A 17,198-nucleotide genomic window follows, 5' to 3' on the forward strand; every position below is an offset into this window, starting at 1 on the left:
CTGTCAGATTTTGTATTCTTGGGCTCCACGATCATTGCAGATGGTGATCATAGCCATGAAATTAAAAGGTGTTTGGTCCTTGGAAATCTGGACAGCATACTAAAAAGCAGGGACATAATCTTGCCAACAAAGGTCCATAGACTCAAAGCTATGTTTTATCCAGTACCAATGTATAGCTGTGAGAATTGGAGTACAAAGAAAGCTAAGCACTCCAGAATCAACACTTTTGAATTATGGGGCTGGAGAAGACTTTTGAGAATCTCTTGCAAATCAAGGTCAAATAAGTCAATAGTTAAAAGAAATTAATTCAGGCTATTCACTGGATGGTCAAATATTGAAGCTGAAGCTTTAATATCTGGCCACATGAAAAGATAGAACTCATTGGAAAAGACCCTGATGTTGGGAAAGATTGAAGGCAAAAAGAGAAGAGGGTGGTAGAGGGTGGGATAGAGAGATAGTATCATGGAAACAACAGATATGAACTTGGACAGACGTTGAGAAACAGTAGAGGATAGAAGGGCCTGGTGTGCTATGGTCCATGGGGTCATGAAGAGTCAGACATGACTGAACACACACACACACACACACACACACACATTCATGGCAGTAAATGATAAACTAGACTAATAATATACAGCATTTATTCATTTATGAATTACTAATTTTTTCAGTTTTCTTTACATACCCATATCATGTGTCTCCTACAGTTTTTCCAAGCATTCCACAAATCTCCAAAAATTCACATTTAATTATTGATGGGAAGCCCATGAATAATTAAAACTGTGAACATGAAACTTGTGAATATTGAGGAATAACTGAATTTTTGCATTTCCCCAAGTACTTACTCCAGTAGAAAGAGTACTAGTTTAATAAGTGTTTGTTGAATCAATTAATGAAGATCCTAGGGCAGCAGAAGTACCCAAGGATCAGAATTAGGAAAAAGTGGGTCATTTTGCAAATAACTTAAAAACTCTGCAGTGAATCCGGTTATTATATGTTATAGTTCAATTTGTCTTTACCAACATAATCTGTCCTTCTGACATAGTCATCTAGTTTAGTATAATCTCTGACAATGAAAGCAAGGATATGTTGTGGGAGGGCATGGCTATCCTCTCAAATGTCAACTTAAAAGGGTTTATATACCCCCAAACACAAGTTTTGATATTTTAGATCCAATATCCTAAAATTTACCTAAACTATTTTTGAAGTTGTTTATATTTTCAGCCTGTAACAAACTTCTTTGAAAAAAGTTTTATATTCTCATTATTGTGACATAATAATTCTCTTTATTTATTCTACACTTAGTTTTTCAAAGGTTGGAGGGATATCTTTTAGTTTTAGGTACAGAATTCTAGATTGTGAACAGATTCACATTTATCCTGTTAATAATTTTGTAGAATAGATTTAATAGACACCCACTTCTTTGTTTTCCAGAATAAAGAGTTCTAGTCTTTTGGGTCTAGTCTTTCCAGTCATTTGAGGCAGCCAATGCCCATTTCTTTTTCTTGCTTATCCCTTCTCCAAATACACTGTATCTCTTTTAAGATTTGGCAACAGAAATGGACATAGATTCCAGGTTCCGAACAAAACCAGAGAATTGGGAACATAAATATAAAACAGAGTATTGTTTACAAAGGTCAGACGTACAGGAAATGAATACTTAGATACTGCTGAATGACAAAATTCCCAAGTTCTTCCAGATCCCAAGCTAACTTTTTTCAAATTAAATTTTATATTTTTCAATGAACAAAAATTATTTTCTCTCCTTCCTACTTCCCCAAAAATTGGGGTGGGGGAAACAGAAAAGCAAAAGGCTTTTAAACAAATATGCATAGTCAAGCAAAAGAATTTTCCCTACTGTCCATGTTTGAAACACGTCTCATTCTGTACCCTGAGCCTATATCACCTCTCTGTTGGGAGGTGGGCAGTATAGTTCGTTATCAGTCTTTTGGAATCATGGTTGGTTATTGTGATGATCAGAAGTCTTTCAAAGTTGTTTTTATAATGCTGCTATTATTTAATAAATTGTTTTCCTTGTTTACTTGTTTCCTTGTATCATTCTGCATAAGTTTATACAAGGCTTCCCCAGTTTCACTGAAATTGTCATTGTCATTATTTCTTTTACACAGTGATTCCATTTTGCTCATATAGCATAATTTGTTCAGCCATTTCCCAAGCGAAGGGGGGTAATCCCCCTTAATTTCCAGTTCTTTGCTACTACAAAAACGGCTAGCATAAATGTTTTTGTACATCTGGGTCCTTTTCTTCTTTCTTTGATCTTTTTGTGATGTAGTGCATAATTTAGTAACTTTTGAGGCATAGTTCCAAATTTTTTCCAGAGTGCTGATTAACTTTTGAACTCTACTTAGTGCCAGTTCTTGGAAGATGTGATCAGTTCCTTGGCCGTCAAGAACTTTTTATGAGGACCTCAGTGATAGAGTATTAATTGCTTCAAGGGAAAAAAAAGGCCTAGATGTCCCACTTTGGGTTTTAACCAATTCCCTAATGTTTTAAGGGAAGAGTTATAACTGAAACACTTCAAATGTATTGTATTGCAATTATGGGGCCTCTTCTCAAGTATCCACTCTCTGATGACTATACAGGAGTATACCCTAAAAGTTTTTCCTACATTTATTAGTTTTATAAGGTTTCACTCTCTCTAATGTGAATTTTCTTATGTCTAGAAAGGTTTGAACTATTATGGAAGGTTTTTTCACAGTCATCACATTTGTATGGTTTCTCCCCAGTGTGGATTCTCTGATGTGAAATAAGACCTTCATTTTGACTAAACCTTTTTCCACATTTGGTACATTGATAAAGTTTCTCCCCTGTGTGAGTTCTATGATGTTTAATGAGGTGTGAACTCTCACTGAAAGCTTTTCCACACTCACTACATTCATAAGGTTTTTCTCCTGTATGCAGTCTCATATGTGATATAAGACCTGCATTTTGACTAAAGCTTTTCCCACATTCATTACATTGATATGGCTTCTCCCCAGTGTGAATTCTCTGATGTTTAATAAGGAGTGAGCTTTGATTGAAGGCTTTCCCACACTCACTACAGTTGTAGGGCTTCTCCCCAGTGTGGATTCTTTGATGTTTAATAAGGTCAGAGCTCTGATTGAAAGCTTTCCCACAATTATTACATTCATAGGGTTTTACCCCAGTGTGGATTCTTTGATGTTTAATAAGGTCTGAACTCCAATTGAAAGCTTTACCACACTCATCACATTCATAAGGTCTATCTAATGTGTGGATTCTGTAATGAAGAATCAAATTGGAACTCACACTAAAGGCTTTCCCACATTCATCACATTTATAAGGTTTCTCCCCAGTATGGATTCTCTGATGTAGACAAAGGCTGGTACTTCCACTAAAAGCCTTCCCACATTCTTTACATTTATAGGGTTTTTCTCCAGTGTGGATTCTTTGATGTCGAATAAGATTTGAGCTCTTAGAAAAGAATTTTCCACATTCATCACATTTATGGTCTTTCTCTCCTCCTATGGGAAGTTTTTTATGAATGATCTCTCTGATTTCCTTGGAAACTCTCTCCTGGGAAGGGGATTTCTCCCTTTTCTCCATTGCGAGGTTTTCTTGATACCCCTTTATCTTGTTCTCAGTGTCACAAGTTTGTTCAGATTCAGGCTTCTGGGGAGCATCCACTATGACTATTCTTAAAAGTAACCAGTGAGGTTCTACTAAAGAAATTTCCTGCTTTAGAATCAACTTCTCACTTTCATCTGAAACAACAAATAGAACACAGATGTCACTAAGTAACTATGCTACAAATAAAGAAATTACTAAGAAACTTGATTTAACTCAACAAACATTCATTAAATGCTAACTAGATGTAAAAGATTGTGCTTAGTGCTAGAAACACAAAGGCAAAAATTAAAATAGTCCCTGCCATCAGGGAAGCTCACATTCTACTGGTGTGGGGAAAGGGAGAGAGAGGGAATTTAAGAGGTAAACAAATAAATTAAAATAAGATAATTTGAGGAAGGAAGAAACATTAAAAACTAGGAGGATTAGTTATACCTTTGTATAGGAGGTGGCACCTAAACTGAACCTTAAAAGAAACTAAGAAGTCTAGGAGAGAGGGAGAGAGAGATGAGAAAAGAGGATATTCCAGGCTAGCCTGAGGGATAGCCTGTGCAAAAGAAAAAGTGGGAGATGGAATGCTGAGAGAAATTATTTATTGGACCTCTATTTTATTCCAATCAATATAAATCAGTTCAGTGTGATTCCACAGGGGCAATCATTGTTAGCAATTATTAGTGATATGCTCATCTACTAATATATATTTAGACAGTTTAACCAACTAACATTAGTACAAAAATAACATACATTAATGCATATTTTACATATATCATATAGGGATAATCAGATATCTTCTTCCTTATAACAGGCTTCAAACTTTAAAAGCTATAAATTCACTGTTCACTACTTATTTACCAGTTATAAAATTCACTTGCATAACTACAACAGTGCTGATGAGTACCTCCAGCCTGTGTTGATCAATGACTGTGGCCAAGTCTAGTATGGGGTGCTTTGGCATGATATGAAAGAACCCCAACTTATTTCTGTATCTCCAGACCACACTCTCTTGTCCCACATGAGGAACCCATCTTATGATCACTTAAGTCAGCTGAGATGACCCCTGCTTCGCCTTACTGTGACCTTATGCTGATAAATCATTTCTGACCTTCCTGGAAGGTCAAGAGTAAAGTCTATCAACCAATGAGATTTTGTATTTTACTTTGCCTTTTCTGTGTATTTAGGTACCAAGCCCTATAAAAGTAAGGCCTTGGGGACCAAAAGACATATTAGATCATGAGGAAGATTGGAGGTCCAATTCATTAGAAGGAGCCAGGTCCCTTTAATAAAGTGCTATTGGCTCAGAGCTCTGTCTCAGTTTCTCTTATTGTAGTTTGGATATTCTGGAACGTACAATGCTGACTTCCAGGAACTTGGCTTAGTTAGAATGTAGACTACTGTTAGACTAGGAAGGACTGTAAATACCAGAATACGAAGTCTGTATGAGGTGGAATCATGGATATAGCATTGAACTCATTTCAAATAGTACATCAGAAATTTACTAGCTGTGTGATCTTAGGCTTAACTTTGGCTCTCTCAGCCTCAGTTTCCTCATGTACAAAATGAAAATATTAATAGAATCTACCTCACAGGGTTGTTGTAAAAGTCAAATGAGATAGCGTGTGAAGTGCTTTGCAAATCTTAAATTGTTATAATGATGATGATGATGATTTCCATCCCTTGCCTCTCAGAGACTCTGTCTTCTCAGATTTCTGATTTTCAGGACTGGCAGAGCAAGAGGGGAAACTAGAGATACTGCTCAAGGGGAAGAAAATGGGACAAGATTTCTATAGAGTTGCATGGAACTATTCACAAAAATAATCTTAGATGGAAAAAAACACCAAAGTGCCTATAGACACTATATCAGGAATAACTAAAGGAGCATGTACAAGTCTTACAATAGATAGATACAGGTCTTTGTATTTCCTCAGCACTTAATATTTGTTGCATTTAACTGAATTGAATAAGGGGAATCACAGACAGGTTTTTAGCAGAGCAGGCTGAGGATGTTAACTACTTTGTCCTTTTCTTATTAAGAAACTCATTTCCAAGGCAGGTAGGTGACACAATGGATTCTGGCCCTGGATTCAGGAAGACCTGAGTCCAAATCTGGCCTCAGACACTTGACACTTGACACTTACTAGCTGTGTGACCCTGGGCAAGTCACTTAACCCTCATTGCCCCACAAAGAAAGAAACTCATTTTCTCTTTCCACCATCCTTCAATAGCTATTTCTGCCTACTCTACATTAACATTCTCCTATAGATAATATGCCCATGCAGTGTATTTCCTGATCTCTGCTGTTATCCTGCATTGCCCAACCTTAACTCAAACTAGGTTCATTTCCCCGATTCTTTCATCTCTATCCAGTTCAGTCCTGACCCTTCCCAAGTCAAATCCAGCTCTGCCCAGAACCTCACCTTTCCTATCTACTGAACCTTCTGGAATCTTCAATCTAATTATTGTAAATAAACTTCTTTCTCCTTAATTTCTTCTAGAAGGTCTGGGTCACATCACAACTAATCAAAGCAAATCCCTCCAAGTTAGGTTCTTGATCCTACCCTTTATCTTTTATCCCCTTATGGATCTTACTCTATACATCTGGCTCCTTTCCTTCAGCCAACAAAACTGCTCAAAACTCCCTAAACTCATGAAAATTCAACCTTCCTCCAACAAATCACTCATTGACAACTCCTAAAGAATGGTCTACATCTGTTGTCAATGGTTCCTCACCAACCACTAATTTCTTAAAACTGCAATGTGGCTTCTTTTGGTATATACTGAATTTGCTCTCTCAAAGAACAAAAATTACCATCTATTAATTGCAAAATCCAACATACTTTCTCAATCCCTGCTTACTCAATGCATGATGTACTATGAACAGTTTGGGGTGAAAAGTAATGCGGTCTATTTTGCATATGTTGAGTTGACAATGTCTATAAGACACAAAATGTACAAAAAGCAATTTATGATTTAGGACTGTAGCTCAGGAGAAAAGACTAGAGCTGGGTTTATAGATTTATAAAGAGATAATAACTGTACCAAAGGGTAGCTGATATCATAAAGTGAGGATAGTTAGTAAAGAGGGCCATGATTAGTAGCCTTGATATGAATGAAGAACAAGCAAAGGACACTACAGAGTGATCAAATAGGATGAGAACCAGGAGAGCCAACCGTGAGCTTTTTAAGGTATTTTTTAGGTATTAGGTATTTTGCAGTTATATGGAAGGCAGATCAGAAAGGGAGGCTGGAAACAGAGATTAAACAAGTAGGAGGCTATTTCAATAAGTAGTCCGAAACAGAAGTAATCAGGATGAGATCTAGAATATTAAATATGTATGTGAAGGGAGGAGAAATATAGTGATAGAATCAACAAGGTTTGTCAACTGATTGGCTATGAGGGTAAGGAAAGGAATTAGTCAAGGATGATTCGGAGGTTGTAAACCTGAGTGACTCAAAGGATGGTGGAGAAATCTTGCTTTCAAATTTTTGTTGGTAGTGTCTTAGATTGAATGAATGAAAAGCATTTATTAAGCACTTAATTGTCAAATCATCATTCTTTTGACCCCTGTGAAGCATTTGACAGTGTTGGATATTATCTTCCCTCTTGGTTTTTGTGACACTGTTCTCTCTTGGTTTTCCTCTATTTGATCACTTTTCAGTCTTAATTCTTCATCCATGGCATGACCACTAATCATGAGTGTTGCTCAAGCTGACAGTGTGGCTTCCCTACTCAAAACCTTCAGTGATTCCCTAATGCCTCAAATATAAAATATGAAACCCACAACCTGGTATTTAAAGTCCTCCATAATCTGACTCCCATGTGCCTTTTCAATCTTGTTTCATATGCTCTATGGATTATTATGGATATTAGCTTTTAACATTCCATCTCCTGCATTCTTGCCTTTGTATATATGTATATCATATGCCTGGAATGCACTATCTTTCTCATCTTTGCCTCCTAGAATCCCTAGTTTATTTAAAAGGCTCAGATGAAACCTTCCATACAAGGTTTTTCCCAATTTCTCCAGTTATTAGTGTACTCTCTTTCTCTCCTGAAATTACTTCATATTTATTTATCTATGTACATACTAGATCCCTCCCAGCAGAATATAAATTATTAGAGGGCAGGGACTATTTTGTTTGTACCCTCATTCTTGTGTACAGTAAAATTGATAATAATAATATGTTGTTATTCAGCCACTCAGTCGTGTGTGACTCTTCATGACTCCATGGACTATAGCATGCCAGACCCTTCTGTCCTTCATTGTCTCCTGAAGTCTGTCCAATTTGATGTTCATTGTTCTCATTAGCATTTATATAGTGTTTTACATGCATTATATGATTTGATCCTCACAACAACTTCGTGAGGTAGGTACCATTATTATCACCATTTTACAGATGAGAAAACTGAGGCCCAGAAAGCTTAAGTGACTTGTCAAATGTCACAACTGGCAAATGTTTAAAGCAAGATTTGAATCCACATCTTCCTGACTAGAATTCTAGCATTCTACCCACAAAATCATGCTTTCTTGTCTTGATCATATCTTCCCTGGCATAGTTGTATAGTGCAAACCTGTCACTATCTAGTGTAGAAGAAAAAAAATACTAGTCCTTGAAATGATGAGCATACTGCAATTCACATTCCTATTTCTTAAAATAAGAAACTCATCACTAATCTCAGAGGAGACATCTATACTCCACCTGCTCCCTCAGATTATTTTCAACTCTTCACCTATTTCTAGTAGGAAGCTGGGTGCAGAGGATTCACATTTGAGTTGAATCTCCATAAGCTGTAGTGAGATGCTTTTTTTCCCCAGGACAATGAGAGCTAAGTGACTTGCCCAGGGTCACACAGCTAGTAAGTGTCAAGTGTCTGAGGCCAGATTTGAACTCAGTTCCTCCTGAATCCAGGGCCAGTGCTTTATCCACTGTGCCATCTAGCTGCCCCTAACAACTCTTTCAATCCTTCTGCATGGACTGAAACCTAAGGAAAATTAGATATAGTTGTGCTTCTGAAAAGTCACTGTTGGTATTATAATTCGAATTTCAGAAAAGAGACCACAGAGAAGAAAGACTTAGAGAATGGGACAAGGAAAGTTAGAATGAGTTTCATTCCATACCCCAACGGCAAATAATAACCCATCCAACTACTGACCTCCCTGGCTTCCTTTAAGTCCTAGCTTTCTATAGGAAGCATTCCCCAATTCCTCTTAGATCTAGGGCGTTCCCTCTGTTAATTATTTCCTATTTATCCTGTACAAAGGTTGCTACCAGGGTTTTTGTTTGTTTGTTATAAGATTGTAAATTCCTTGAGGGCAGGGACTGTCTTCCTCATTTTGTATCCCTAGCACTTAGTATGTGCCTGGAACATGCTGTTGATTAATAAATATTTATTGATTAATTGATAAGAGAAAAACAGGACAATAACTAATCAGGTCTAATAGAAATGAAAGAAACCCAATTCTCCTTGTCTAGTTCTCCTTGCTAAAGTTCCTTAGGCTCTCTCTCCTTCTTGTTCTCTTATAATAGATTACACTTTTCCATTCTCACCTTCTGTCCTGGTTCATCAAGTTCTCTCTCCAAATCTTCCAACATGGTCACCACCTCTTCTTCACTCAAAGGATGGTATTCTTTTACCCAAGACTGGAGCTCCTCAGGCAGGATGGCTAGGAACTGCTCCGGCACCAGCAGCTCCAGGATTTGCTCCTTTGTGTGTCATCTCTGGCCTCAACCACCGATGGCAAAGTTCCCTGAGCTAGTTCAGAGCTTCCCGAGGTCCAGGGGTTTCCTGGTAGGTAGCAGAACTGCTTGAAACGTTGGCAATAGATTTCTTGGTCAGCGAAGTTTCGCAACTGAGATTCTTGCTTAAAGGTAAGGTCTTCTTCCTTCTCCACGTTTACTGTCAAAGGCTTTTCCTGCTCCTCAGAAGTTGGGAAAGCGAAGGCTACAGCCTCTCTCAGCTGAGCCGTTCTAATCGACAACAGCATTGAAGACTCATTTTACCGGAGATGCTAAGGAGTGCTGCTTCTTTCAGGGGCGGTCCTACAGTATTCACTATTAATTCAGACAAATTATCAATGCTTCTCAGAATTTGGAACCCTAGCACATAATAGATCCTTAATAAATACTTAATGATAATTTAGATGGTTAGAGAAAAGATCATTTTGCTAAAAACAAAGCAAAACTGTGACAGGAATCAAGAACTCTGAACAAGAAGAACTAATTCAAATTCCAAATTTTTTCCACTCTAGAAAGAAGGGCAAAGTTTGGCACTCCCTATTCTTTCACCTCACCAGTTTTTAGGTTTGTGAAAAACACCTTTCTGGATCGTTTTAGAATCCTGAACAGAAGATCTGTCAGTGCACGTATGTGTCAGGTCAACCCTTTGTTTATTTTCCAAAATTAGACGCACGCGAGGGTGACAGGTGAAAACAAACCCAACCAGGTCACACGGGCTCAGAATCCATCCGTCCCAACGCTCATGGGACTCAAAAAAAAAAAAAAAGGGCACAAGCGGGCCTGGTCCAGGATTTTGGACACGGTCGAGAGACCCCCGGAGTCTCTGCAAAGTCTCGAAGTCCCCCTCGGGAGAAGGGAGAACTGACCCTGGGCCAAGATAGCGCCCCCTCTCCACACACCAGCTCTCTTCTTGGTCTCCAGGGAGATAGCGCTCCCGGCTTCCCGTTCTGGGATTACTCCGCCCCCCCCCACGCCCACCTCTTTGGAATTTCAGGTGACCTGACCCCTTTCCCACAGTCCAGGAGCCGGGCCAGGCCAACGCCCCCTGGCACGTGACCCCGCCGACAGCTCCCGGCCTACAGAGGCCGGAAGTGTGTCATCCAATTCTCGCCTCTCTAGCCGACCAAGCGGGTCGGTCACCTCGCTGGTTCGGGTTCTTAGCTCTTCTTATCGCTCCTTGGGGTCGGCGAGTGGGCTGGGCGGCGAGAAGGGCAAGGGGTCGAGAGAACGGAACTTTGAGCCAGGATGCGGCGCTCTTCCTCGCACTCGGAGGGGCCACGCTACAAAATGAACTGCGGGGCGTGCTTACCTGGAACGTGTGTCTGATGCACGTGGTTCAGAGTCCTGGCCCAAGGGGGCAGAACTTGCTCCTAGGGCTACAGATTTTCTCTGTCTCTCTGTCTCAGTCTTTTTGTCTCCCTCCCCGCTCCTCTCCTAGCCTCTCCAACACTTGTAAAGCAGCACTTTTCCCAACTCCCTTTTTTTTTTTTTAACTTCAGCTGAAGCATAATATATTCTGCTTCAGCCTCATACTTTTAATTTGTGTGTGTGTTTCTGCTTCATGTGTTTCTTACAAACAACATATTGGGGGGCAGCTAGGTGGTGCAGTGGATAAAACACCGGCCCTGGATTCAGGAGGACCTGAATTCAAATCTGGCTTCAGACACTTGACACTTACTAGCTGTGTGACCTTGGGCAAGTTTTTGTCAAATACTGAGTTCCTATCCCAGAAGCTGGAGTCTTTGGGTTTATCAAACAGTAGAATACTATAGTCATTTACTACTGTGTCTCCTGTGCCTAACCTATTCCATTAATCTACCACTCTATTTCTTAGCCAGTACCAAATAGTTTTGATGACTGCCACTTTATAGTATAGTTTCAAATTTGGTATGGCTAGCCCACCTTCCTGTGCATTTTTTCATTAGTTCCCTTGATATTCTTGACTTTTTGTTTTTCCATATGAATTTTGTTAATATTTTTTCTAACTCTATAAAATCATTTTAGGTAGTCTGATTAGTATAGCACTGAATAGGTAAATTAATTTAGGTAGAATTGTCGTTTTTATTACATTAGCTTGGCCTGTCCTTGAGCAATTGATATTTTTCCAATTATATAGATCTGATTTTATTTGTGTGAAAAGTGTTTGTAATTGTGTTCAGTTCCTTTGCTTTTAAAACCCACAGGAACCATAGAGAAGGGAAATTTGGGGATGGGGTTTGAGTGGGAAAGGATGATAAAAGATCCCAGATGAGGAGTGTCAAACTGGATTTTGAGGAATGTCAAGAAAGTTGTACCATCATCATATGTGTAGCAGAAGGGAAGGGCCACATATGTTGTAAGGGTTCCTCATGTGGCAAGGGGGCCTGTTGTGTAGTTCAAAAGGAGTCATAATAGTCATCCCTAGCCTCTTCTTCTTCCACCCTTTTCTAAAGGAGACTTCCATTCCTTCCAGAATGGGAAGCAGGAAATTGGGGCCAGAGGCCACTACTCTGTTCTCCTCAGAAAGAGAGGGTACTGAGCTAGAATTATATCCAACTGTTCCTTTAAATATTGTTGTTTGACCTTCATTCTTTTTAAAATTTTATTTAAATTTTTTTTGTCCTTCATTCTTTTTTTTTTTTTTGGTGAGGCAATGAAGGTTAAGTGACTTTCCCAGGGTCACACAGTTAGTGTCAAGTGTCTGAGGCTGGATTTGAACTCAGGTCCTCCTGAATCCAGGGCTGGTGCTTTATCCACTGTGCCACCTAACTGCCCTGTCCTTCATTCTTGAAGGAGACCATAACATCAGGGTAATGTCATGACTTACACTGAATTGGATTTAAGTGAGGGAGGGCTGTGCAAGGTCACCAGCCTCACTCTCTCCTCCAGAGTCATCTTGGTCCAGATATATATCAGAACTCCCAGCAAAAACAAACAAACAAACAAGATATATATCAGGACCTAGAGATGGCCCTGGATATTTAAGACAATTGAGGTTAAGTGATTTGCCCAGGGTCACACAGATAGTAAGTGAGATTTGAACTCAGGTCCTCTTGACTCCAGGACTAATTTTCTATTCACTGAGTCATCTAGCTCAGAGTTGTTTAATGCACATTTCTTTAATTAATAGTGATTTAGAACATTTTTATATGACTATAGATAGCTTTGATTTCTTCATCTGAAAACTTCCTATTCCTAGCCTCTGACCATATATCAATTGGGGAATGACTTGTATTCTTATAAATTTGACTCTAATTCTCTGTATATTTGAGAAATAAGGCTTTTATCAGAGACATTTGATATAAAAATTGTTTCTCAGCTTTCTGCTTTCTTATCTTGCTTGCATTGGTTTTATTTATGAAAACCCTTTTTAATCTAATATAATCAAAATTATTCATTTTATATCTTGTAATGCTATCTTTTGTTTGGCCATAAGCTCCTCCCTTCTCCATAGATCTGACAGATAAACTAGTCCTTGCTCTACTAATTTGCTTATGGTATCACCCTTTGTGTCTAAAATTACGTACCCGTTTTGTCCTTGCTTTAGTATACAGTGTAAGATGTTAGTATATACCTAGTTTCTGCCATGCTGTTTTCCAATTTCCCCAGCAGTTTTTGTAAAATAGTGAGTTCTGATCCCAGAAGCCAGGGTCTTTGGGTTTATCAAACACTAGGTTACTATGGTCATTTACTACTGTGTCTTGTGTACTTAATCTATTCCACTTATTCACCACTCTATTTCTTAGCTAGTACCAGATAGTTTTGATGATTTTCACTTTACAATATAGTTTGAGATCTGCTATGGCTAGGCCACCTTCCTATTTTTTTTTTAATTAATTCCCTTGATATTCTTGACTTTTTGTTCTTCCAGATGAATTTTTTTTCTTTTTTTTTAGTGAGGCAATTGGGGTTAAGTGACTTGCCCAGGGTCACACAGCTAGTAAGTGTTAAGTGTCTGAGGCCTGATTTGAACTCAGGTACTCCTGACTCCAGGGCCAGTGCTCTATCCACTGTGACACCTACCTGCCCCCAGATGAATTTTTAAATTATCTTTTCTAGCTCTATAAAATATATTTGTTGATGGATTGACTAATTGCCAAGGATTGCTATCAAGCTTACCTGTATTTAGTCTGTATTTTGCCAGGTTCATTTTTTCTGTCTTTTGACAAATGAGGCAATTTTTTCATCTCTATTTTTTTATTAACATTTTTTTTTAGATTTAGAAGTTTAGAGTATTTTGCAGAAAGGCTAAGGTTATAGTACTAACATCATTATTTCTCTTACTCCCCTGAGAGAAGAATGCACTGATAAAGTAGAAGTACATTAGGTGGCAGAAGTCTTGAAATTCTGTACTGATTGAGTAAGGTGATCAGGAGAATAGAGTCAGATGGATTGGAAGAAAAGAAAGCTTTATTATGGTGGGAAAATCCTAGCTCAAGTCAAAGAACAATTGAGCTATAATTTTTTTCTATTCAATTTTTTTTCTTTTTCTTTTTTTTTTTTTGGTTGCAGGGCAATGAGGGTTAAATGACTTGCCCAGGATCACACAGCTAGTAAGTGTCAAGTGTCTGAGGCCAGTGCGCCACCTAGCTGCCCCCATTCAATTTTATTTTCAGTTCCAAATTCTCTCCCTCCTCCACCTCTTCTTTACCCATTAAGTAGGCAAAAAATACAAAACCCATTACAAATATGAAGCTATGCAAAACAGATTTCTTCATTAACCATGTTTGTTAAAAAAAGTGGGAAAATGTGCTTCAATCTACACTCTGAGTTCCTTGGTTCTCTATCTGATGGTGGCTAGCATTTTTCACCATGAGTCCTTCGGAAGTGTGGTGGATCACTGTTGATCAGAGTTACTAAGTCTTTCACAGTTGATTATCTTTACAATATCGTTGTTTCTATGTAAATTGTTTTCCTAGTTCTATTCATTTTACTTTGCATCTGTTCATATAAGTCTTCCCAGGTTTTTCTTAAACTGTCCCCTTCATCATGTCTTCTAGCATAATAATATTCCATCAGATTCCTATATTATATTATAAGCTATTTTTCAATTGATGGGTGAACTATATTTCTCTATTAGCTCTTTTTCATATAAAACCCTTTGGCCCTGAAGAATGATAGAACACTTAATGTTGAGTCATTGTCCCAGATGGAAGAAATTGACAGAACCTATTGCATATTCCAATTGGGAACTTTAGGATTCAGGCTAACTACAAAGCTAAATTACTTGTGTCCTGATCTTGTGATTACTTGCAAAGAACTTTATCTGAAACATAACCATGAGTTCTGTACATGGTCATTTCCTAGGTATCTTATAGTATGTAGGTCAGTGGAATGCAGTATGATACAGTGGAAATAATGCCAGTTTCAGTCAGAGGACCTGGCTTCAATTCCCATTTCTGGTACTTCTGGGACCTTGAACAAATCACTTAACCTCCACAAATCTATTTTCTTATTTGTGAAATGAAGGAGTTTTGCTAGATGGCTTCTGAGGTTTCTAGCAGAGCTAGATTTATGATCCTATATATTATTGATGATGATACTAATGTTAAAAACTACCATTTATGTAATTACTGTATGCCAGGCACTGTGCTAAGCACTTTACAAATATTGTTTCATTTAATCCTCACAACAACCCTAAGAAATAGATGCTATTCTTATTCCCATTTTACAGTTGAGGAAATTGAATTAAACAGATGTGACTTGCCCAGGGACACACAGCTAGTGTTTGAGGCTGGATTTGAACTCAGGTCTTCCTGATTTGAAGCCACGCAATACCTAGAATGCAGATTAATCCAGTACATATTTGGTTCCACATAAAACATATACACATATATAGCATTACTTTGAATGCTATCTATAGCATTAATTGAAAAAAAACTATCAGAAAGAAATTTATATTCACTGGAAACTTTGTTATTAACTACAATTAAGTTAGAACAAAATTGAATTCAATATCTTTACATTTTAGCCTTGTATATCTGTTTGACTGAAAATTCCAAAGGAATTCATACATTATAACTTTCTACATGATTTTCAAGAGACTCTGAATACATCTCCATACTTTTAGCCCTTTACTATCTGTGTGATATTAGGTAAACTATTTAACCTCTTTGGGACTTAATTTCCTCACCTATTCGAACAACAACAACCCGAAGGAAGATTGCACCAGATGGCCTCCAAAGTACTTAACAACTCTAATCTATCATCCTATGATTTCAGTGTGCAATTCTCTTCTTTTTTCCTTTTTTTTTTCTTGTGGGGCAATGAGAGTTAAGTGACTTGCCCAGGGTCACACACCTAGTAAGTGTCAAGTGTATAAGGTCTGATTTGAATTCAGGCCCTCCTGAATCCAGGGCTGATGCTTCATCCACTGCGCCATCTAGCTGCCCCACAGTGTGCAACTTTTAATGATTTTCTCAAATTTCTGATAAAGCATCATTCTATTACCTTGAAACAAACGTTTTACCTCAGAAGGCTTTGGTTATTTCATAAATTTGGCTAAGAATATAATTTCATACAGATCATGCACATAAAAAATTGTAGTTGTTTTGCAAAATATGTTGCCAAATCACTGTTCCTCAATTCTGAATCCGGGACACTTAAGACTCCATGGACTTGTATAGCTAGTCTATGTAAGTGTTTGATTGTATTAGCTTTCGATAACCACCACGTATCACTATGCTCTTTCAAAATTATTTTCGAGACAGATATCAACATTGCCTGACTTCTAGTCACTCCAACAAAATCAAAATATTTGAGTCTTCTGAAATAACCCCTTGAATGGATAAAATTGCTAGACTTATAGATGTTGAATTCCAAATTCATAACTTTGTATGGAAAAGGGGACTAATCTGACTAATTTAATTGTTTAAATAGTTAAAAATTGTTTTTCAATTATCAAGCATTTACTTCCTGTTAACAAGCATTATTTCTCACCCCATGGCTAGAAGTAGGTCCAAAGTCTACTTTGACTGGAACCAGATAGAGAATATTTGTGTATGGTCTATCATCCACATTTAATTTTGAAGAAAATTTATGGCAATCTTACCATGGGAATTCCCTAAATTAGAAAACCTTGCCTTGTTAATTAGGAGGGATCAATATAATTCTTATTTTGTTTATTGCCTTAGGCCCAAACAGATTTCTAGTTAACAGAGATTGAATTGCTTGTTTGGGGTTCTTCTAACATGTAATTTATGATGTGTTATTGATAATTAATGCTGTGATTTACATATCAGATACAGATTAAAATAATACAAAAGACTTCCTTTCTTCCTTTCTGACAGATGTAATTTTATTTGAGTAGTACCGAGGTTTGGATTTTATAATTTGATTTCATTCATAACACCGAAGTGTCCCAGTGAAAAGATTGTTCTGTGTTTTCATCTATTGAGAAACTATATTATTCCCACTGTTTGTGAGAGAATCTGTACAGAATTAGCCCACTGTGTAAATTGTTGGACCTTTCTTTAAATCTTTTTTTTTTTTTTTTTGCGGGGCAATAAGTGATTTGCCCAGAGTCACACAGATAGTGTCAAGTGTCTGAAGCTGGATTTGAACTCAGGTCCTCCTGAATCCAGGGCTGGTGCTTTATCCACTGTGCCACCTAGCTGCCCCTCTTCTACATCTTTCTGCAATTTGAACCTCTTCTTTCATTTTGCTCTACTTCTTAGAATATGTTGAAAGCCTAAATTTTCAATAGAGGTCTCACACATTAAACACAAATATTAGAAAAATAAGCTTTCATAATACATTTTAAAGAAAGTGAAGTTTACATTTTTTATCAGTTGGGCAGGAGGTAGAATTAGTTACTTTAGTGTTTCATAGAAAAAAAGGACTTATGCCCAGTGGGCTCTGTGGTAGTTTAATTATTC

General features: G+C 37.8%; 1 protein-coding gene across 1 annotated transcript; it reads right to left on the reverse strand.

Annotated features, from left to right (window-relative positions):
• Positions 1 to 610: 610 nt before the first annotated feature.
• On the reverse strand, positions 611 to 10,281 carry LOC122754917 (zinc finger and SCAN domain-containing protein 31-like). The gene is given in 4 exon segments (XM_044003349.1): positions 611 to 3,743; positions 9,138 to 9,318; positions 9,320 to 9,397; positions 9,399 to 10,281. Coding segments are annotated over 4 exon segments (1,554 nt in total). The 5' UTR covers positions 9,591 to 10,281; the 3' UTR covers positions 611 to 2,640.
• Between the last annotated feature and the right edge of the window lie 6,917 nt (positions 10,282 to 17,198).

The sequence above is a fragment of the Dromiciops gliroides genome, chromosome 4 (genome assembly GCF_019393635.1).
Source record: "Dromiciops gliroides isolate mDroGli1 chromosome 4, mDroGli1.pri, whole genome shotgun sequence".
Lineage (NCBI taxonomy): Eukaryota > Metazoa > Chordata > Mammalia > Microbiotheria > Microbiotheriidae > Dromiciops > Dromiciops gliroides.